Raw genomic sequence first — 24,038 nt, forward strand, 5'->3', positions numbered from 1 at the left:
ATAATGGGTAATTGGGAAGGGGCCTGTGTGTTTGTGTGCGCTGGCATTACGTCCGCATGACTTGCTGTGATTGTCTCTGGCTGGTTTATTCACCCCTCGACTCAGTCCTGTTAATGACGCTTGAACGCTTTCTCTTTGACCTACATTAAAGTGTGTTGCTGATTGTTTCTTCTGCAAAGGGTAATGATTTCTGTGATATTAACCAGAACCAGAACTAATCAAGAACATAGGAGCAACTTGTTGGTTTTCAGCTTGTTAGTTTGATTTTGAAGCACATAGAAGTTTGTTAAAGACTAGTCTATGTATGTGGTGGTTTATCTGGTGACTAAAAGCGCATGGAGAGGGAAACTGACCACACATCAGAGGTCAGTATTGACAATTCAGCCTATTCCCAATAAAGATTGACCGATAATCGGTTTTAATGATATTTACTTTTGTTTGTAGATCTGAAAAATGTGGTAAAAAAGTTTTTTGATAATAATAATAGCAATGGATAATTATTATTATTATTAGTAGTAGTAGTAGTAGTAGTAATAATAACAATAATCATAATATATACGTACGACAAAAAGAATAATATTTTTTATAATAATTTTATTTGTATAGCACCTTTTATACACAAAATGCTACTCAATGTGCTTCACAGGGTGCCATATGAAAAAATAGTAATAAGATAATTTAAACGACTGAAGTGAAAAATAAGAAAATATTTTATAATATTTATAAAATTAAAATACATAATAATAATAATAATAGTAATTATCATTATTATTGTTAATTGTTATTAGTTATAATATTTTATGGTATAATTATATTAATACTAAATTGCTTAGTGTAAATATCTGTAAAACCGGTTATCGATCAGTCTCTATTGGGAATAAATTGAATTGTCCATTTATTACTGCTGATGATTGTTATTATTATATTTTATTTAATTGTATAAGAAGAAGAATTAAATTGCTTGCGGTACATTATCGGTCAAAACCGATTAATGGTTTCTCCCTCAATGTGCTTTTAGCAACCAGATAAACCACCTCAGTCCTTAAACCACAGATATTGAAGCAGTTTTCTTAATCAGATATCGGTTTTATAATATCAAACCGATAAACACCATATCTAAAGTGACCAATTAAAACTTACTCTTTGGTTTGCATCCAGTACTTTAAACTTTAGTTAAAAATTAATTTTGACATCTGTGCAAAGTTTATAAACTCCCTTGTTGTTTATTTACATGTATGTTCTTGATTTGAAAATATTTGACTTATTTATTTTTTGCTTGTTATTATATTTGCTAGTGCTTGCTATTGTAAAAACACATGCTATGTTTTAGTGTTGTGATATGAAAATGAAGTTAAATGCAAACAGAGGTAAAACATTAAATAAATATGGGTTATCAGACAAATAAATAATTAGCATTATAAAAAACAATATCGGTTTAAATGCTTAAATGGCTCTTTTATATTGTAAGTGTTTTACAGTCAGAAACATCAACTTGTCAATGAAGCATGACATTTCTGCACTAAGTATTTGCATGCTTACATGAATGATGCTTTTGTATTTGAGACGTTCTGTTCATGAGCAGCAGGTTGTGTGCTGAAGGAAATTGCTGCAGGTTATCAAATCTAAATGTAAATGAATGTGTAAAGCTGCTGAGCCAAACTTCCTGTACCTTTAAGTGAATGGAAGTGAATCATGACCTGTTTCTCTGAGGACGGTATCATGACATGTGCATTTACAGACCCATGCTGTTTCATCAAACATGTAAGAGTACTATGGTACTGTTTTTTTAGACCGTAATTGTATTAATGTGTTTGTTTTACTGCTATCTGATCTTGATCTGATCTTGCACCTATCCACATATCTGTTCTTACATCTCTATCTCTGATTGCTTTGCTTCAAATTTGACACATTATTTCCTCTGTTGATTGTGTGAACAGTTCAAAACAAGACACACTTGAGTGTTTTTTGACTCTTAAGATGTTACTAAGTCTCTAAAACAGGCAATTAAAGCCATTGATGTAAAACCTCACCAATCTGCCCTCAGTGCCACATCAAGATCTTTCTTTACAGCTGCATTTATTTCACTATGAAGGTTTAATTATTATATTGTGCGTGCGTGCGTGCGTGCGTGCATAAATATAGTTTAGAATTGAAACGATTAAATATCTGACCAATGTCAATAATATTAACATCATGTGGGTTTAAAATAAGTGCTAGTATTTTATAGGTTGTGCATCCTGCGAAATAAGCATCTGTGTTTAGATGCTGTCCTTCATATGCTCTCATATATGCTGTCTCTGTGTATTTCCACTACTTCTGTGTGATTTCACTCTTTAACACGTCAGTGTGTGACTCCATGATAACCCTCTCCTCATCTCTGTGTCTCTCTTCAGCCGGCGGCTTTTTTAATTCTCTCTGAAGGACGGATCTTCAGGTGTAGTCGAGCGTCGTGGGAGAGTTACAGGTCAGAAATCCCTCCTCTGTCCCGTGTGCTTTGGGGCTTTCGCTCGCTCTCATTGGCTGAGCTGTGTGCGATGACATCACTGCATGAACCTGACGGACGGATCCTCCTGTCGCTTTAAACCTGCTGCATGCTTGTTTTTCCTCATTTTGATCTTCTCCTTGAGTTGGAAACCCTGCTTGTCTTTCCCAAGTGATTTTTTTGTGTGTTGAGATTTCTTTCCCTCATTTTTCCTGCAGTTTACCTTCTTTTCTTCATTTGTAAAAGTCCACAGAGTGCGTTTGTTTAATCTTTTCTGTCTGGCTTCATGGTTCTTTGCCTTTTATTTTGTGATGTGTTATGATGTTATTGATCAGTTAACTAATACTATGCTAACAGCAATGTTATTTTAATGTCAGTGATTTCCTTATTTTTAATGTTTTTATTTTTATAATTTCCTTATTATTCTTATTTTCTTTCATTTAAATTTTATTTGACGTTTTACTAATTGTTCTTTCTCAAATGCCTATAATTTTTTTATTTATAGTATTTATTTAAGTTTTTCAGTTTTAGTTACTTGAGTAAAAAATTTTCTTTAGTACAAAAATTTTGCTTTGAAAAACAGAGGACAAAGTAATTTTTTTATTTTTGGCAAAAAAATTTCTTTCATGTAATTTTTTTTCTTTTACTATAATAGCTATTTATTTATCATTTAATTTAAATGATCTATTTAAATTATTTTATTTATTATTTTATTTATATTTAATTCTGTACATTCAGAATTTAATTTATATTTATTTTAATAAAAAATAAATGTGTGTCATATTTATACAGTTTTAATGAAATATCTATATTTATCTAATTTATTTTAATTTTTATTTATATGCATTTATTTTATTTATCTTTTATTTTCATCTTTTAAAGAACAGAAGTTGTATTGACCATGCAAAACTCATCATCAAAATGACAGGGTATTCTGAGTGGTTGCTAGGTTATTGCAATATATATATATTTTTTTGTTCTGTCTATCATGAAAAGAGTCCTTCACCCTCATAATCTTCTAGTCTCTATATATGGCTTTTTTTTTTTTTTGATCCAAAAGCTGAAAACAGTGCGTCTGATCACATAAAGTAAAGCACCAGCTCACCTCAGCTCAACATAATCAGCAGGTTTGGATTGCAGTCTCTCGCCTCGTTCATGTTCTGGATCTGAGTTGAGCGAGATTTGCAGCACATTCTTCAGTGGAACTCGATCCAGAGTTCAGCGACATGATGAGAGCCGCTGTGTTTATCAGAGCGAGCTGTAATCCTCATGCGATAGTTTATTGTTCGTGGGACGTGAGTATTTGTGACGAGCAGTTCTTGGCCAGAACTCATTGCATTGTGGGCCGTCAGAAGTCTGGAATGAAACGTATCAGTGTCTGGCTGTCAAAATGAGCATTTACTCTCATGTTTGCCAAGTCCCAGGCGAACACTGCGGAGGTGCTGGAAGAGCCGGAGGATGCTGGGAGTTTTCACAAAAGAGCCCAGAAGGGCTTTTTGTCCATCCTGAACCTTAAATCCTAGCGTGAAATCGCTGTCATGCTAAAGATGGTGCCATGTTACAATACTGAGCATGGAGTGTGACAGTGAGGAGCGTCATGGGGTTTTACTCTTGTTTTAAAGACTCGTCAGGGCAGAAAAAGGCACCTTAATTAACAGGAAACAGACTGATGTGTCATACAATAAAACCACTGTGTTTGTGGAGCTGCTTCAGAGCGGATTTATTCACTTTCAGCTCTCTGTGAGAGACTGTTTTTTTCTTTAACTATCTGCAATGCTGTTTGAATTCATTTCAAGTCTTCGTAATTTAAAAAGGGTTTTTTTAAACATTTGTGACTTTGTTTTTCCATATAATGTTGTTAGGGTTTCGTGCATAAATAACATAATTAACAGTCAATTTAAATAGCTATTTAAAGTTTAAATGTAAAGTTTTTGTGGCCATTGTTTATCCTCATTGATACTTTGAATGAGACTACTGATATATAAATACATGTATTATTATTATTTCCAACCTTATTTAAATGCACATAAATATAAAAAATAAAAACATACAACAATAACAATAAAAATGAAAATTATTTTAATTTAAATGATGGATGGATTATATATTTACTACTCAATTTAAATGTTTTAAAAAAGGTATTTTTGTCTGTACAATGGCCTACGTACAATTAAAATATTAACACTCCAGTCATCAATAAACATTTATGAAATAAAAATAATGGAATAAACAAAACCGTTAGCTATATACCATTCATTTGTAATATGCTAATGTTTTTAAATTATGTATAAATACATTTTCAATATATAACACATACGGCATTGAAATCTATTGGATTGTGACGTATCACAATGTGCATCATTTAGTTTCTTGAATTAAATTTAAAAAAAAATTACATTTATGCATTTAGCAGACGCTTTTATCCAAAGCGACTTTACAGTGCATTCAGGCTATCAATTTTTACCTTTTTTTTACCTTTTTACAAGCAGTAATTACTGTCATTAATTTTCAGTAAATAGTCTGTGTGGCTTGGATAGAGAGTTGTGAATGTGAGATTGTCACAGTAAATGAGGCTCTTTTGTTATAAAACTGGAACAAAAACCCTGTTGTGCACGACAGATAGATACTGAATCCAGAAATGTTGACAGAAACTCAATCTTTCTGCTGGTTTCAGTTTTTGTAAGTCCGATTTATTGCTGTTCATCTGAAACTCTGCTCGTGTCGTGAGGAAGCACGGGCCGTAATATAAGCCACCCCTAAACCTGATCGCCCACTGTGTGAGATGTATTTATATTCAGAGAGAAACTGAAGATTCCTGCTTATGTGCGCGCGCACACACACACACACACACACACACACACACACACACACACAGTGTTAATGACACCCACGATGGCACACACTCATGATGACCACCTCTCACTAAAAACAATCCAGTCTTGTCAAGGTTAGAGGCTTTCTCACAGCACCTGTGCTTGGACATCACCGTCCAGACTTCTACCTCTGATCTCTGCCGCCGGGGAATATTAATAGCCTGTGAAGATCTAAGATCAGTTCCTCCCTTATTCTCACTGTGCTCTGTTTTACAGATAGTGGTCCTCTTCTGAAGAACTTTCAGTCTGTATTTCAGTCATTGGTAGCTCCTGAATAGTCACACAAAACCCCTCATTTCCAGACTTAGTCACACTTTGTAACTGAATTTCACTGCATTAGAAGTCAAAATGCATCACAACAATGTAAAGTTTTTAAATTAACTTAAAAGTTCTGCTGAATAAAAATGTATTTGTAATATTTTATAACATCGGAACTTAAAGATGATTTTTTTTAGCATATGAACTTAGATTCTTTGTGGAATCATATGAAGTTTAAAAAAAGTATAGCATCATGGGAACTTTCTGAAACTGCACTAAGACATCAGAGGAACTTAAACGTTCTCTTGTAGTATCATTGGAATTTGTTTATGACATCATATGATCTTAAAGATTATTTTATGGAAATAGAGCAATTTAAAGGTCCATGCAAGGAATTTAACAACTTAAAGGTTCATTCATGACATCTTAGGAACTCAAAGGTTTTTTATAGAATTTTAAGAATTTAAAGGTTCTTTTATGGAATTTTAGAAACTAAGATATTTTATGACATTTTAAGAACTTAGATTCTATTATGCAATTAAAGAAACTTAAGTGTTTTTTCATGGCATTAAAGATTATATTTTGTAATAAAGCTTCATTAATGACATTGTAGGAACTTATGTTTTCTTAAAGCAATAAAATGTTCTTTTAGAACGGTCTATAAAACCCTTTTTGGAAGCTTAATTTTTTAAAGTTTGAACACGCAAATGTTGAAAATGAAGTTTTTAATTTGACTCTTTTGATGGAGCAGCAGAGGTAGTCATTATATTTTACAGCGCATTGACACAAGTGTGTGTGTGTGTGTGTGTGTGTGTGTGTGTGTGTGTGTGTGTGTCTTTGTTTATCCTCTTAAATGCACCTCACTTTCCTCACATGTCATTTGTGCTCAATCCTGCAGCTCATGAACAGCGTGTGTATTATAAAGGTTTCCGTAGCTCTGCCTAAATATACGTTTTTACAGGGACTGACCCTTCATCTGGCTTTGGTGTGGTCGCGTCAGCACTGCACAGATGGACGGCTGTAATTACATGTGAAGCTGCTATTTTCTGTCCTTTGCATTGGGTTTCCATTACCTACAGTTTCTGTTCTGAAGTTATTTAAGGCATGACTGTAGCTGTGCTGCAGCTAGTTTTATTTAGATGGATATTCTAAAGCATTTTGCAGCTCGATATACAATACATACAGTGTCCCCAAAAAGTCTTTAGATGCTTGAAATGTCTTAAAATGTTAACGCATTTATCATTGTTTCTTCCTGCTGGTTATGTGAACTGTTAGATAGTTTAACAAGTGTTTTTTGTAGTTTGGTTGTATGTGGGCATTAATTGCACGCTGCCGCTCTGCAGCACCATGATGTCATGAAAGATTCATCACATCTGATGCCAAACAACTGCAGTATTTCTGAGGAGTTCTGTCAGTAACCATATTCTGCTGCTGTTACAGGACTGTTCATGTGCAGATTGGTAGCAGACATGTTTCTATGTGGTTTAAAGTCAACATGCAAAAATGCAAGCGCATTTGCAACCCATTTTTCTTCAGTAACGTGAATGCAATGTTGATCCAATCAAACCCTGAAACAGCATAAAACTAGTCCCTGTCCTCATTTTTTTCGTTGCATATTTTTCCATTTTGCTGGACTTACATGTATTATACAGTACACATCACATTATTTCATCTTAATGCCAAAAATATGGAAAATAACTTTTTGTAAATAGATTCCACAATTACATTATTACAATAAAAATTGCAATGTTTTTATTTTTATATGTATTAATTTATTTGTGTGTGTGTGTGTGTGTGTGTGTTTTGAGAATTACATAAATATTGGAAATTGGAAAAGTTGCTGCTTAAGTTTTTATAATAGCAATTTGCATATACTCCAGAATGTTATGAAGAGTGATCAGATGAATTGCATAGTCCTTCTTTGCCATGAAAATTAACTTAATCCCAAAAAAAAACATTCCACTGCATTTCATTGCTGTCATTAAAGGACCTGCTGAGATCATTTCAGTAATCGTCTTGTTAACTCAGGTGAGAATGTTGACGAGCACAAGGCTGGAGATCATTATGTCAGGCTGATTGGGTTAGAATGGCAGACTTGACATGTTAAAAGGAGGGTGATGCTTGAAATCATTGTTCTTCCATTGTTAACCATGTTGACCTGCAAAGAAACGCGTGCAGCCATCATTGCGTTGCATAAAAATGGCTTCACAGGCAAGGATATTGTGGCTACTAAGATTGCACCTAAATCAACAATTTATAGGATCATCAAGAACTTCAAGGAAAGAGGTTCAATTCTTGTAAAGAAGGCTTCAGGGCGTCCAAGAAAGTCCAGCAAGCGCCAGGATGATCTCCTAAAGAGGATTCAGCTGCGGGATCGGAGTGCCACCAGTGCAGAGCTTGCTCAGGAATGGCAGCAGGTAGGTGTGAGCGCATCTGCACGCACAGTGACTGCGTTTACATGCAGCCAATAACCCGTTCAAAACCGGGATATTAGCAATAACCCGGTCGCGCACGGCCATGTAAACACCGGCAAAAACCCGGATATGCTCAACCGGGATATTATACCTTGGGTACCCCTTTTCTAACCCGAATATTTGGTCTTGTAAACGCATTTCGGCATATCCCCATCAAAATGTGTGTTCTGCGCATGTTCCATTCACAAGGAATCTTGGTCTTTTGAGTAGAGACGGCGCATAAAAAAATCCTGCGTGCAGTATAGAGGCACAGTAGTGTCAAGTGCTGCTGGTGGATCAGTACCAGCGCCAAAGCGCAAACAAAGACTATCGCTATCTGCCCCAAACTATTCATTTTCCGCCTGCTGCTGCTGTTGTTGTAGTTGTCTTTGGATACAGGAAGAAGAATCGGAAATGACGCATATTGCGTCTTGTTGTCCGTACGTCCAGACGCTAACCGTGCGTCGCCGTTTACATCAGGATTGGCGACTGATTACACATTCCATTCATACAGGAGTAACTCTCTCTGCTCACGCATGTAAACGGGTTATCCCGAATGTTTCAGAAACCCAAATAGTGACCTTAACCCGACCATAACCCGAATTTTAACAGCATGTAAACGTAGTCAGTGAGGCCAAGACTTCTGGAAGATGGCCTGGTGTCAAGAAGGGCAGCAAAGAAGCCACTTATCTCCAAAAAAAAACATCAGGGACAGATTGATCTTCTGCAGAAAGTATAGTGAATGGACTGCTGAGGACTGGGGCAAAGTCATATTCTCCGAGGAAGCCCCTTTCCGATTGTTTGGGGCATCTGGAAAAAGGCTTGTCCGGAGAAGAAAAGGTGAGCGCTACCATCAGTCCTGTGTCATGCCAACAGTAAAGCATCCTGACACCATTCATGTGTGGGGTTGCTTCTCATCCAAGGGAGTGGGCTCACTCACAATTCTGCCCAAAAACACAGCCATGAATAAAGAATGGTACCAAAACACCCTACAACAGCAACTTCTTCCAACAATCCAACAACGGTTTGGTGAAGAACAATGCATTTTCCAGCACGATGGAGCACCGTGCCATAAGGTAAAAGTGATCACTAAGTGGCTCGGGGACCAGAATGTTGAATTTTTGGGTCCATGGCCTGGAAACTCCCCAGATCTTAATCCCATTGAGAACTTGTGGTCAATCCTCAAGAGGTGGGTGGACAAACAAAAACCCACTAATTCTGACAAACTCCAAGAAGTGATTATGAAAGAATGGGTTGCTATCAGTCAGGATTTGGCCCAGTCGAATTGCAGAGGTCCTGAAAAAGAAGGGCCAACACTGCAAATACTGACTCTTTGCATAAATGTCATGTAATTGTCGATAAAAGCCTTTGAAAACGATGAAGTGCTTGTAATTATATTTCAGTACATCACAGAAACAACTGAAACAAAGATCTAAAAGCAGTTTAGATACATATATACATTATACATATATATATATATATATATAGCAAAAAATAATTACATAGCAATTGTTTTTATTATTTATAATAAATCTTTCCATTATTCAGTTAGTACATTTTATGATAAATATACAAATGTGATAATATAATTTTTATATATTATGTATAGTTTTTATATATGTAATCTGATCTAAATTATGTATTTATAATTTGTATCTACTTTAATTATTTCAATATTTCTGCAAAGATGGAAATGACTTTAAATGCACAAAGTAGTAATATTTTTCTTTCCTTTTTTAAAGCAAATGTATTTATTTTCAGTTTTGAGAGAAGAGTGGACGTGTTAAGGGTGAAAGACAAACTCTCCGATTTTTGGAAAGGGGCCTAAAGAGCAAACCGCAGTCACCCACACAAACACACACACACACACACACACACACACAGACTCTTTAAAAAAAAAAAAAGTATGAGAGGCTGCAGAGAAAGAGAGGGATTGTGGGATCTGTCAGTGGGCGCAGTGGGAAAGCTGATTCTGGCAGAAAAGCGTTGTGGGTCGGCAGAGAGTGGCATCGATGGCTGTGCCAGAGCGAGAGGAGGGACACAGTTGGCAGGCACTGAATGTTTGAGAGCGGACACATGCTCGCCCAGTTGGCAGGACGCCACCCTTTAAACCCAGCCTTCGTTTCTGAGGCGGTGCATGTGGTGGACACCAAACAGGTGCTGCACATACTGCAGGCATCAAGAGCATTAATACAGGAAAAGAGGACTGTGTTTGATACAGCATGCTTTTGCACTGCTCATCAAATACTGTGTCCCTGTATCTAATGAACCGGAGGTGAACATCCCCTTTGACACATTATTAGACTTCCAGAAGTTGAGATTTATACACAAAACAGTGCTAAAAATGCTAAATAACTTTATCCAACATGCACAATTGTCACATGACCTCTCTGTTGCATGTGCTATCACTGCATTACTGTTTTACCTACGATTTTTTTAAATAACAGGTTGTATGCAACATACTGTATTGTGCAATGTGCAGTATTACATTCTAGATATTATTTCATCAGAATGCCAAGACATTTTATATACATATAAATTGCATAAATTCTTAAAAAATGCATATATATATATATATATAATGCATATATCATAATGCACATTTTATATTTATTTTATAAAAATATAATTTATAGCATATCGATTTATAATATAATTAATATAAGTATAATATAATGTAAGTACATTACATTTTGATCTAATTATAATATATTATAATATAGTATATAAATATATTATCTATTATATATAAATTAAAATATAATATTATGTATAAAGATAATTGCTTTATAATAGTTCAGAAAAACACAAAAATATTTTTTGAAAAATTATTTACACAGTATATTTAAAATACATAACTCTTTATATATAGATATGTACCGTATGTGTATTTATATAATTTTTATTTAGTATGTGTTTTGTAATCATTTTATATTCACATTTCCTCATTTTAGAAAATGTCATGCATATAAATCGGCATGCTGTTATATGGATAGTGCAGATGTATTAGTTCTATGTTTTTCCATGCACATCACTCATTTGGGTAGAAGCGACTCAGTGTTCAACTAATCAGGTCTGATGTGAATAAAGCTTTCTGGGGAATTGCAGTGTGTGAGAGGCCACGTCATGCACACTTACACATACACACACACACACACACTCTCTCTCTCTCTCTCTATCTCTCTCTCTCTCAAGCAGTCTTTGTTGATTGTTTACTGTGTGTGTAATTCTCTCCTCACACACACAACAAGCTCTTTGTGTTTGTGTGAGCTCCTTCAGCAGACCCTGGTGTTGGTGACTTTGGCTTCGACTGCACATTTCTGTACATTTAAGGGTCATTGGTAGCGTGTGTGTGTGTGTGTGTGTGTGTGTGTGTGTGTGTGTGTGTGTGTGTGTGTGTGTGTGTGTGTGTGTGTGCTGTAAAAACTCATCTACCTGTGGATCAGTGAGTGTTATTTTACAGTGTTGATTTCCAGTGCATCTTTCCCTGGTGTTGATCTCCTGGAGCGTCAGTCAGGCCAGTTTTAATTTTCGGTTTCTGTCCAAACATCGGTTTCTGATGTCCTTATCTGATGGTTTCTGGCACAAAAAACAGTCAGGATTTAATTTGTCATGATCTGTTTCGACCCTATATCTGACCCTTGCTTCATCTCAATCAGTGTTATGTTGTCGATGCTCATTCACTACAACAGTAAAATTAAGATTAAATCTGTTGAAATGGAATACTTTTTCTGAAGAAATTCATTGATATTTGGAATGGAAATTTGATAATTATTTTAGTAATGTAAAATAATGGATCAACTGCATTGTATCATTATGCAGATTTAATTAATATGCTGCCTATTGCTGATGATCGCATTATTTTTAATATGCATCAGTTTACATAAGAGTTTGCTCGTTTTGTACTCGTTCAGAAGATGTGTAACAACGCCCCCGGGTGTATAACAGTGAAAACACGAAGAGCCGTAAAAACACGTCTTTGGTGGGGAAGCGTTGTCTTCTAAAAGACGAGATAACTCGTCAATGGTGGGGAAAGTTAAACCGTTATCATCATAATTTATCCAAGTTATTGATCTTGAACAGTGATTTTTCTGTCTGTTTTCCAGTGATGTTTCACTTTTTAAAAGCACTGTGTGTATTATTTTGGTTTCTTGTTAAATCTATGTTCTAAGGATACAATAAGTTTCCTCTCTCATATTATAAGTTTTTCTCTCTCCGATCATAACGAATGAAATGAAATGAAACAGATGTGTCTGATCTGTCTTAGCTTGGGGCCGTTTAGTGTTTCCTGTGATCTTCACATGTTCTGTTGAGTTTCCTGTTTCTTATTATTACATTCCCATCTCTTCACTCCATTTGTTTTCTTTCTGTCTTTGAATCTCTCTTACTCCACAGACTCCACATTACTCCACAGAACAATAAAGTGCAGCACATGGAAATCATTTGTAGGAATCTGAAAAAGCATTTGCTGAACACTTGCTGAGTATATGAATAAATCAGCTACCAATACTAATGCATTTCATTTTAACAGATTTAAGATCAGAGAAAGTGTTATCCTGCTTTTTATGGTTTCCATTTATATATATATGTTTGTGTGTAAAATGTTTGTACACACACACACAAACACATATTTTTTATTTATAAGAATCATGTTCAAAATAAATAATATATATTAAAAAAAAATATATATATATATATATATATATATATATGTGTAACAGTGTTGTAGTCGAGTCACCAACTGTCGAGTCTCGAGTCCCAGTGTTCGAGTCGAGTCCAAGTCGAGTCACCATTACCAGAGTTTGAGTTGATGCCAAATTGTCAAACATCGCCCAACCCTAGCTTCTTCTGTTTATTATCATATATGCATTAGTCAATAATAGTTTTTTTAAAAGCTACCGTTAGCCAATGGAAAGCATTTTACTTACTTTTCTGGGTGCATCCGTGACAGGTGTCTGTTAAAGTTTGAAGTTGTCCCAGTCTTTCCTCAATTGTGCGATTACACACACAACATTTAGCGCTGCTCTTTCCAGCATTAGATGCAAAATTCGTGAAGGCGAAGTTCACGATCCGTGGCACATCTTTCTGCATTTTCCAAATGGAACCATTTAGCCCGCAAATCATGCACGAGTGTAAAGTGAGTGACATCAGTGAATGTGTTGTCAATCAAAGAGAGTGAGCGGTAGCAGTGTCTGTGAGGGGAAAAAATAGATTCCGGCCGGTCTTGGGCACGAAACAGGAAAAGTGTAACACCTTATATAATTTTTTTTTTGTAACATATTTAGTCAAAAACAACGTGATGAATGCTCAAGTCCGATTTTATATATCCTCGAGTCCAAGTCGAGTCACGAGTCCAAAGAATAGTCAGAATATATATCGGAGTCCAGGACTCGAGTACTCCATCACTGATGTGTGTGTGTATGTATATATATATATATATATATATATATATATATATATATATTAGGGGTGTAACGGTTCACAAAATTCACGGTTCGGTTCGATACAATACACTGGTGTCACGGTTCGGTACGGTTCGGTACATTTTAGATACAGCAAAAATAAAAAATTAGCAGATAAATTTCCTTGATTTTTATAAAAATGTTTTATTTATTGAAACTAACAAAGTATGTTTTTTTTTTTTACATTGAACAATGATGGAGCTATTCTTTACCCATCTTCTATGGTGTTTTCTTAGCAGCATACTGTATAAAACAAAAACAGCTCCTTATAAAAAAAATGAAAATGTTATATTAGTTATGAACAAATACAAAGATGTAACTTTTTATATGGAACTCTATAACTCTTTATATTGAGTGTGTTTTTACTCAATTGGTTCTCTATAGGGCTTATGTTTTTTGGAACAAAGCAGGAATTACGGTCTGTCTGAAATGGGCTCGTGAAGGAATATTGTAACGGGGCTCAATTACATTAAGCATGTTTTTAAAACCTACGTTTTCCACTACAGCACAGTTACTCATTGCGCGGCTCGTCAAGCTATAACTGGCGGCTCGCATAGTAGCTTACAGTATCACACTGCCACTTGCCTTCAGAGCATGTGAGGTGGGAGCGAGCGGGGAGCGCGAGCGGGCGGATCTTGGACAGAGCGCAGAGCGGCAATTTCAAAAGGACGGTGGACGGAGCGTCGCATTTCCCGCTCCAATTTCGCTCTGCTCACACCACGAGTCTGAAGCATGCTCATTCAAGCCTGACCCTGAATCCATTAGTCTTGCACAGTCATCAACAGTAGACTATTTTCAAGCAAAACTCGGCTCAATAATGGGGTTCAAAAAGTAAAATGAGAATTCATACAGGTGTAGCCTATCAATATAAGTCGCACTAAGACTGCTTTAAAACTTTCACTGAGACCTCAAACAGAAAGCACAAAGCCTGTCTTTAAATTTGATTTCATTTTGTATTAATTGTATCTTAATTTTAATCAAGTTTTCAACAACCAATTGTCTGGATTTAATAGTAAATAGAAAATAGATAACCACGATACGAAGGAGCCGGTGTGAACCTGGAGTTTGTCTCATGAATGAACCGAAACTCAGCGTATAGCCTACTTGCCTCACAGACCCGACAAATAGGCTATTTATAAAGCTTGAAATGTCTACTTTTAAACAAAACAATTCAAAACGAAAGAAAACAGACTGCTCTCCCTCCCGTATGAAATGTGCATTTCTCTCAGGCGCGTTCACTACTGCGAAGATCACGAGTCAGCATCTTTCTAGCCGACAGACATAAATAAAAATTAATTGTCTTCTGCTATATTTTACATATTCATAATCATTAATTTTGCCGGTTCGTTGTGACAGCTTTTAGGTGCCCTTAAATGTAACATGAATGCATCAGCACTGAAAACATAGAGATTTTTTTTTCTTTTGGGGGCATTTTGTTTGACATGCATGCCAGCTTTCGCTCATCCCACTATTAAAGTAAATCTGTTCTTAAACGAAAATGTATTGGCCGTGTTATTTCTTTTTTGTGGGATGTCCAATTTATATGTAGAAATGCACATTTGCAAAGGTGACTTAGTATGTTGTCTTAAAAGTGGCTCACCTTTTGATTTTGCTCTGCCAATGTGGCTCTTGTGAAAAAAATAGTGAGGATCACTGCACTACAGAGTAAGGCGCTCGCTCACTCAGTAATACACGCTGAAGGCTTGTTGCAAAATGGCCAGAGATGGGTAGAGTACCCAAAAACTGTACTCAAGTAAAAGTAAAAGTACTTCTAGAAATATTTACTCAAGTAAAAGTAAAAGTACTAGTCTTGAACAGTTACTTGAGTAAGAGTAAAAGAATATCGGATAAAAAATCTACTCAAGTAGTTAGTTACTAGTTACTTTGGGTCATATATACTGAGCCTATTTTTATTTAGATATATAGATAAAATGTATGTAATGTGTGTGTGTGTGTGTGTATAAATGTATATATTTCATCAGCCTTTACTCCAATTTATGTAATTTATTATAAAACCCTGTCTGTTTACTTAAGTAACAGATATAGGTGTCATGCCATAACATTTTTAATACGACTGACTTTATATTAAATGTGAATTTAACATTGAAAGTTAATGTGATTTAAATATTGCTACTGATCTTTCATTGTTCAGAAAGAGAGCAAATGACATTTACATTATCAAAGATCATTTTCACTGACAGTCTAGATTTCAATCACTCTCAGAAACTCCCATTAAAATCACTGAAACTGTTAACACTGTGAAATCAATATCTTAATTAAAGATTCGTATACACATCTGCACTTTGTTGTTTCTGACGAGAGAATTCGCCAGAAAGAGGTATTCAGTCAGTGAGCGAGTGAAGGAAGCACCGGCATTTTAGCGATGACTCATCTGAACACCTCTGATTGGCCAATGCTTTAATAAGCTCAAAAGAATCATGTGTGATTGGTTATAATGCGCAGCGCTGTAAAAACACATCTATCTCTGGCTCAGCGCCAGCAAGCGATCACAGATCTGAATTTAGCAGCTGATGATATGACTTGCTGAATGTACTCGCAACGGTGTGATTGTATTAAAATTAATAAAATCTTAATCTTAATATTAAACGCGCTATTTTTTGTCTTTTGTAAGCTGCATTCAACTTGACTCCTCTGTTATAAGCCACACACGTACAACAAACTAATGTCACAGTGGTATCGTGTACTGTAATCGAATGTAGCCCAAGTTATTACCTGTTAAACAGTAGACAGCACACGCGGTGTTCATCTAATAAGGATCTCCATCGCAAGCAAATAATAGCCTTTGCAGATTTGCTTTCAATTCAGTGCAGTTCCAGCCACGTTTTCAACGCTGCTGATGTTAAACGTTACAACTCTGAGTGAACCGCTTCAGATGCTCAGCACGTGCGGCAGGGAACTGAACGAATCATTCAAACTGATTCATGAACCAATTCACTCGTTTGCCAATTGGTTTGATTAAGCCTTTGAACAGAGTTGACTCAAAAGAATGAATCATTCGCGAATGAGCAACGCTCATTGCCCAGAGAAAAGTAGACGGCGCGTTTGGAATAAACTGAAGCAGTTATAACATTTATTGCATTAAGATAAAGTAACGAGAGGAGCGTCGCCCACAGTAACGAAGTAAAAGTACAGATTTTTCCCCAAAAATTTACTCAAGTAAGAGTATAAAGTACCCATCTTTAAATATACTCCGAAAAGTATTAGTTACCCCAAAAAATTACTCAAGTAAATGTAACTCGTTACTACCCACCTCTGAAAATGGCTTATGCGTTTAACAGACCAGAAATAGAAGATCCTCCAATAACCAACAGGTCTGGTATTTGGGTGCACTTTGGATTCCCTGTTAAACGCATTGGCCATTTTGCAATGCGCCTTCAGCCTGTATTGCTGAGTAAGCGAGTGCCTGACTGAGTAGCCTAACATAAACATATAAGTTGGTGTTTTTTTCTTCTTCGGGGGTGTCAGGGGCGTTGCCTGTTACGTCGTTTGGGTTATTGGGCTACCTTGTTGAACGCATATCATTATATTTCACTTTTTTTTTTTTTTCCAAATATAATTAATTAGTCCAACGAACCGTTCGGTCCATAATGCGTACCGCGTACTGAACCGAAAGCCTCGTATATGTACCGTATTTTTCGGACTATAAGTCGCACCTGAGTCCAAAAATACGTCATGACGAGGAAAAAAACATATATAAGTCGCACTGGACTATAAGTCGCATTCATTAAGAACCAAGAACCAAGAGAAAACATTACCGTCTACAGCCACGAGAGGGCGCTCTATGATATCAAGTGTAGACTACAGGAGCACTGAGCAGCATAGAGCGCCCTCTCACGGCTGGAGACGGTAATGTTTTCTCTTGGTTCCTTTCTCTCGGTTCATGTCAAATTAATTTTGATAAATAAGTCGCACCTGACTATAAGTGGCAGGACCAGCCAAACTATGAAAAAAAGTGTGACTTATAGTCCGGAAAATACGGTTTATGTGTATATGTGTATATGTATTTATGTATATGTATATATATGTGTGTGTGTGTGTTCCTGTAGCTCAATTGGTAGAGCATTGCGGTAGAGTTACTTGTTGACTGCTTCTGAATTGAAATGACACGTTGCAGCATGATTAGTCGACCATCACTGTAACCATTGCTCAAACTCAGTTAGTGATTTCAGCAGTCTAATAATAAAGTATTGGACTGTAGTCTCTGACTTTGGTCCTCCTTTAAACAAAAACATATCCATAGCAACACCCAAGCATAATGGCGGGAAGATTTGCACAGGCAAAAGTGGCTCACGTCTTGTTTAAAAAATGCAAAAATCCGGTTTTCCACGTCTCTGTAAGCAGATACAGACCATGCATCTGAAAATCAGGTGTGATTTTTCTGTCCCGAGGGTTTACTGTGGTTCGTTGAGCTCATGATGCCTCTATATTACCTGTCCCGGTTTCACTTCCCTGTGGGCGCAGATATCAGATCAGGGGAATTACTGCAATAGCAACAGGTCCCAAAGCAGTTTCCAGTCATCGTCAGGCACTGATGTCATTCATTACTGTTGGTTTCTGTGTTTCTCGAGCTCCTGAATCTCATGCTCTGCTAACAGTCACTGATAGAGAGGATGTTTGGGCTTTCTCTCGCTCACCGACGCTAATTTTGGTCACTTTTCATCACGTTTCTCTTCTCTCCTTCTAAGAGAGGCTGTTTGGCCTGGAGCTGTGGTCATTCGATATGATGAACGTTACGTAAACACTGCTTAACTGCGCTTTACTCACAGCAGAGTACTATGAATGAATACAAATACTCAGAAAGACACTATATTGGAAAAAACTTCCGCAATATATATTGCAGTTTTTTTTTTTTAACAAATTTTCACCAGATGACCTAAATGTAAATAGAAAATAATTTTTAAAAAGCTAAAATATGAACTTAAAGAATTTCAGTACAATCCATTATTTTGAGCCTGAACAATTGAGAACATAAACAACATTTTTCAAACAAAAACAGTTTTTTTTAAATGTCACATTCTCAAAGTTTTTGACATTCAATATGATTAAAATAAAGATAATTATGTTGTGTGTGTGATTATTATTAAATAAAAACTAAACAAAATAAAAAATATGTAATACAATAAAATAAATGTTTTATTTATTTTATTATTAAAAAACATTAAACAAAATAAGAAATATGACTTAATATGTTTATACATTTTTTAAATTGTAAATCAGTGTCTATCAGTGATATTATCTGATCCTTATTATAATTGTTTACGTTTTTAAATATTAATTAGGTTCATTTTGTACCTTCCATATTTTTAAAGATGGCAGATTGAGGATTAATTTCTAATTTCAATGGTTTTCTGTTATTAAAAGCAAAGTGCATATATATATATGTATTTAATCATACAATCTTTAAATTCTCTGAAGTACCATATTAATACCATAGTGCATGTATGTTCATTAAAAAGCACCAATGTATCGTCATTCACGTTCATTGTGTGGAAATGAGCCGTATGAATATGATATGTATATTCAATCTTTTGTTGTGTAAAAAGTGATCTGTGAACCTGTGTGTCAGATTGATCATGCATGATTCCTTCATGTTCAGTCGTGGTTTGTTGTATCTGGATGTGTCAGCAGAGCTGGTCTTCTCTTTCTCTCAGAGGAAACATCACGCTGCCGAAGATCCCGGAGTCTAACATGGCTCTGAGCGTGTTAGGAATGTTTCTGGGATTGCTTCTGGAAGTTTCCACACACGGACCCTCCAGCGTTCCCAGAAGCTCATGGAGGCACGACGGTGAGTGAAGGGTTAAAGTTTCTCTGGTCAGAAATGAAACGTCTGCAGGTGCCACACATCTGACTTTTTACTGTCCTTATAAACATGCTTCTGAATTATGTGCATAAATATAGAATTTCTTTACATTGATAATAAATCATCATATCAGTATGATTTCTGAAGATCATGTGACACTGAAGACTGGAGGAATGATGCTGAAAATACAGCTGCGCATCACAGAAATAAATTACACTTTAACAGATATTCACATACTGTAAAAAACACTTATTTTAAATTGTAATAATATATCACAATATTACTGTTTTAATAGTATTTGTGTTCCAATAAATGCAGCCTCGATGAGTGTTAGTCAAAAACAACCCTATATTTTTGTACAGTATATTGTAGAGTTCAGAAGCATGTTTCAGCAGCACAGGAAGTCATGTGTGGTATTTTTGACACACATGTGGCATTTGCAGGCGTCCGGTAAGAGCTTTGGCTTGCAGCGTCTGTTGGGTCTCTAACAAAAACACTGGCAACCTGAGAGCTGCACACACACACACACACACACACACACACACCCCCGAACGGCAACCAAACACAAACTGAAGTGTGCCAGTGACACACAAATCATCATCTATGAATGCACCTGCTCAAATATACTACATGTATTATTACATGTACATACATACATGTTTTTACATTACGTACATTACATGTATTTAATACAGTATATTTAATGCTGATATATTAATAACAGAAAAGGATTTAAAAATTGGCATTAACATTGCTGATGTGGCAGTGCTATAATGTCATAGTAGAAATGTCTTTTGCTGAGCCGAAAATGAGTGGCACACATGTTTGGATGGAGATGTTAGAGTTTTATTGTGCTGAAGATGAAATGCATGACTTTATTCGGGGCAGTAAATCATCATCTGCTGCTTTCATAGAGTTCAGGATCTCCTCTGGAATAGGTTCCACCACAAACAGCTGGAGAACTTTTACTGCTCAAAATACTCATGTGTTCATTCAGCAGACAGAAAGAGAAGCAAACATTCCTGATCTATAAATGATCTTTTTGCTTCTTTAGAAAATGTTCCACATCTCTATAAATATGGAAAGATTTGGAATCAAAATTTGGAATAATTAAGATTATTTAATGTTTAAAAAGAAGGCTGCATTTATTTGCCCCAAAATACAGTAAAAGTTTTAAAATATTACAATCTGAATATATGTTATAATGTAATTTATTTCTGTGATGCCCAGCTGTATTTTCAGCATCATTCCTCCAGTCTTCAGTGTCACATGATCTTCAGAAATCATTCTAATATGCTGATTTACTGCTCAAGAAACATTTCTGATTGTTATCAATGTTGAAAGCTTGGATGTTCTTTGATGTTCAAAAGAACAGTATTTACTTGAAATTGAAATATTTTGTAGCATTATAAATGTTTTTTTCTCACTTCTGATCAATTTAAAGCATCCTTGTTGATTATAAGTATTAATTTGTCTTTTTAAAATCTTACTTCAAATGTTTGAGTGGTTGTGCATTAAAGTTTTTACAAAAATATTGGTCAGCACAACTGTTTTCAGCATTAGTAATAATCAGAAATGTTTCTTGTGCGGCATATGAGAATGATTTCTGAAGACCATGTGACACTGAAGACTGGAAGAATGATGCTGAAAATACAGCTGCACATCACAGAAATAAATTACATTTTAACATACATTCATACAGAAAACAGCTATTTTAAATTATAAAAATATTTCAAAATTTTTACTGTATTTTAGATCAAATACATGTAGCCTTGGTGAGCAGATAAGACAGTTTTACAATCTGAACTAGGTCTATATTCCTCAGATATCTCTTCTGGATATTTTTCTCTTAAAATGTTCAGTTCTGTCTGATTTCCCCACAAACCCGGTCTGATGTGATCTGCTCTGTGTGTGTTTGTGTAGATGTGGATCTGCTGGAGTTCTGGGAGCAGGATGTGTTTAACTACACGACTCTCCTGCTGAGCGAGGAGCGCGGCGTGCTGTATGTTGGCGCTCGAGAGGCCATCTACCAGCTCAACATGAGCAACGTGTCAATCAAGAGCAACCAGGTGAGAGTTACTCCAGCCACCGGGTTCCTGATAAAGTGTCTTTTATACCAGTGGTTCCCAACCTTTTTCAGCTCGTGGCCCACACAACCACACACATATGGTTGCGCATCCCACTTCAAAAAAATGAACTGACCCCTGAAATTATCACTATAGTAAAGATGTATAGAAAATGTATAGACTTATGGCAAAAAAAAAAAAAATCCTGTGTACATGGACGTTTTTTCTTTTTCTTTTTTGCCATGCATTGTTCATAGAGCTCATTAATTGTAGTGTTGCCTCAGGTGTTTGCAGTGTGTATACAGTATGTGTATGCGGTCAGCAGCGAGAGCGCATAAATATAACGCGAAAGCACATTAAAATAATGCACGAGTGTGAATCTCTGTTCGCACGCAGATTTCCATTGCTCTGTCACAAAACCAGACGTACTTGCTCAGATACACGCTGCTCTGCGTGTCTCGTCTCACTTAAACTGCGTCCTGTGCACTCACAACTCTCTATGCTCATGTGTTAGATATTAATTATTTTCGCACGTTTTTATTTCTAGCCTTTAATCCGCGTGCAGTGTGAACACTCTGATCTGTTAACATGGGATCGGAAAAAAGGCGCATCACAGACAGTGTGTGAACCTGGAGTTAGGCATATGCCCAGTCTGTTCTGTTCTCGCGCTAGGCGCAATGCATTCTGATTGGATCGAATTGCATACTACGAGAGGTCAGGGCCGCGGAAAATCGTGCTATAAAGTGATTTAGAAATCGCGCACGCTCAAATCGTGATTTTATGACTATTTCTTTTAATCGCACAGCCCTAGAATGGACTGGAAATGAGCAGAAAATAATTGGCGACCCACCTGCAATACCACCGCGACCCACTAGGGGGCCGTGGACCACAGGTTGAAAACCACTATTTTATACGATGATGTTGTATTGACTCTGTTCTCTCAGCTGCTGTGGAAAGTTCCAGAGAGCGACATGTCGATGTGTATTTTAAAGGGGAAATCTAAAGAGGTAATGTGGAAAAATACTTCAAGTGACCTTAATCTGGTTACTGATGGTAGATTCTTTGTAAATATTTGTTCTGTTTTATCTGTAACTGAAATGTTTTTGTGCTCGTGTGACAGACGGACTGTCGAAACTACATTCGAGTTTTGCAAGTGCTGGATGAAGACACTCTGTATGTTTGTGGAACCCATGCGTTTCAACCCCTCTGTGATTATCTGGTGTGTACAAGCCTTAGTATAAAGCCTTTAAATCACCATTAAGACACCCAAACTTACCAATAAACACTCATCTTTATAAGATCGCATTCACTGTCTCAGCTGCTTCAGTCTGGGAAGCATTTTCAATCAATTTTTCAGAAAGTGATTTAAATCCTGATCCAACCAGCCCAAGATGAATTACATTATAACATTTCGAATAACATTTGATGCAGATGAGTATTGAATGTATTGATGACTGTGAATTATTTTTATTTTTTTGCATAAAGCCAAATAACAACCAAATCACCCAAAGCAATAAAATTCAGCTGTTAAATACAGTAAATAAAAAAAGGTTAAATGACTCTGAATCATGACTGAATCATGCAGAATAATATATAATCATTTGACATCTGAGCTTAAAAACACTTTCTGTAGGGTCCAGTGTTATTTTAACATTATATATATGATATTGTAATGTTTAGCATTTAATATTTTGCATTTATTTTTTATATTATATGTACTTTCAGTTTTACGTTTTAGTATGTTCTTTTGTTATTACTATTTCTTTCTCATGTAATTTTTTTTCTTATTAATTTTAGTACTTTAACTTACACTTATTTCATTTATTTAATTTTTTTTCCAGTTCTATTTAGTTAGTAAGCTAGTTAGATAGTTATAGTAAATATTTAATTTATTAAAACAATATTTTTTTTTTAAGTCCAGGTTTTATTTAGCACTTCTATGATTTTTTTTAGGGAACTAGTTGTTCCTCAAGACACACGCTTTGTCACCAATTTCAAACTATGTGACATTTTTTGGTCTGTCAAAACTTCCCTGATATTTTGAATAGCAGTAGCTCTGCACCTATCTTTCTGAATATGAATACAATAGTTTCCTCTTTCTGTCCGATTGCATGATGGTATTACTCTGTAAACTGAACTTTAGATCTGCTCTGTTTCTGACTGGTTTCTCTTCAGTCGCTGCAGGACTTCTGTCTGCAGGACCGAGCGGAGGACGGCCGAGGGAAGTGCTCCTTCGACCCGGCCCAGAGCTTCACCAGTGTGATGGTTGGTGAGTGAACGCACTAAAGCACATCTGCAGGACAGGCTCAGTGTGTGTTTGCTGTATTTCCAGAAGTGCTGACCGGTTGACCAGCTGTTTGTTGTTTAGATGGTGAGCTGTACTCAGGAACGGCGTATAACTTCCTGGGCAGCGAGCCGATCATCTCCAGATCTTCTCCGTCTCAGAGTTTACTGCGCACAGAGTATTCGACGTCCTGGCTCAACGGTACGACGCTAACGAGTCCGCCGCCGTAAAAAACAACAGTGTGCATATGAATATAGAAATATGAATTTGAATTCATTATGAATTGAGTTATTGTTATTGAAAACCAAAACTATTAAAACAAATTTTTTTAATTAAAAT

At 36.0% G+C, this 24,038-nt stretch overlaps 1 protein-coding gene across 4 annotated transcripts in view; it reads left to right on the top strand.

The window, feature by feature from the left end:
* The window catches only part of sema4d (sema domain, immunoglobulin domain (Ig), transmembrane domain (TM) and short cytoplasmic domain, (semaphorin) 4D), a 62,520-nt gene that overhangs the window by 26,726 nt on the left and 11,756 nt on the right, over positions 1-24,038 (top strand). For 2 of the 4 annotated variants that reach the window (XM_059525788.1, XM_059525789.1), the window contains exons 3-9: positions 2,394-2,464; positions 19,201-19,334; positions 21,273-21,418; positions 22,360-22,422; positions 22,536-22,634; positions 23,591-23,684; positions 23,784-23,900. In XM_059525788.1, coding sequence (XP_059381771.1) covers positions 19,238-19,334; positions 21,273-21,418; positions 22,360-22,422; positions 22,536-22,634; positions 23,591-23,684; positions 23,784-23,900 — 616 coding nt within the window. In that variant the 5' untranslated portion in view covers positions 2,394-2,464; positions 19,201-19,237. The remainder of the gene's footprint in view (positions 1-2,393; positions 2,465-19,200; positions 19,335-21,272; positions 21,419-22,359; positions 22,423-22,535; positions 22,635-23,590; positions 23,685-23,783; positions 23,901-24,038) is intronic. The other 2 variants (XM_059525786.1, XM_059525787.1) reach the window with 1 other exon arrangement.

Source organism: Carassius carassius, chromosome 36 (assembly GCF_963082965.1).
Source record: "Carassius carassius chromosome 36, fCarCar2.1, whole genome shotgun sequence".
NCBI lineage: Eukaryota > Metazoa > Chordata > Actinopteri > Cypriniformes > Cyprinidae > Carassius > Carassius carassius.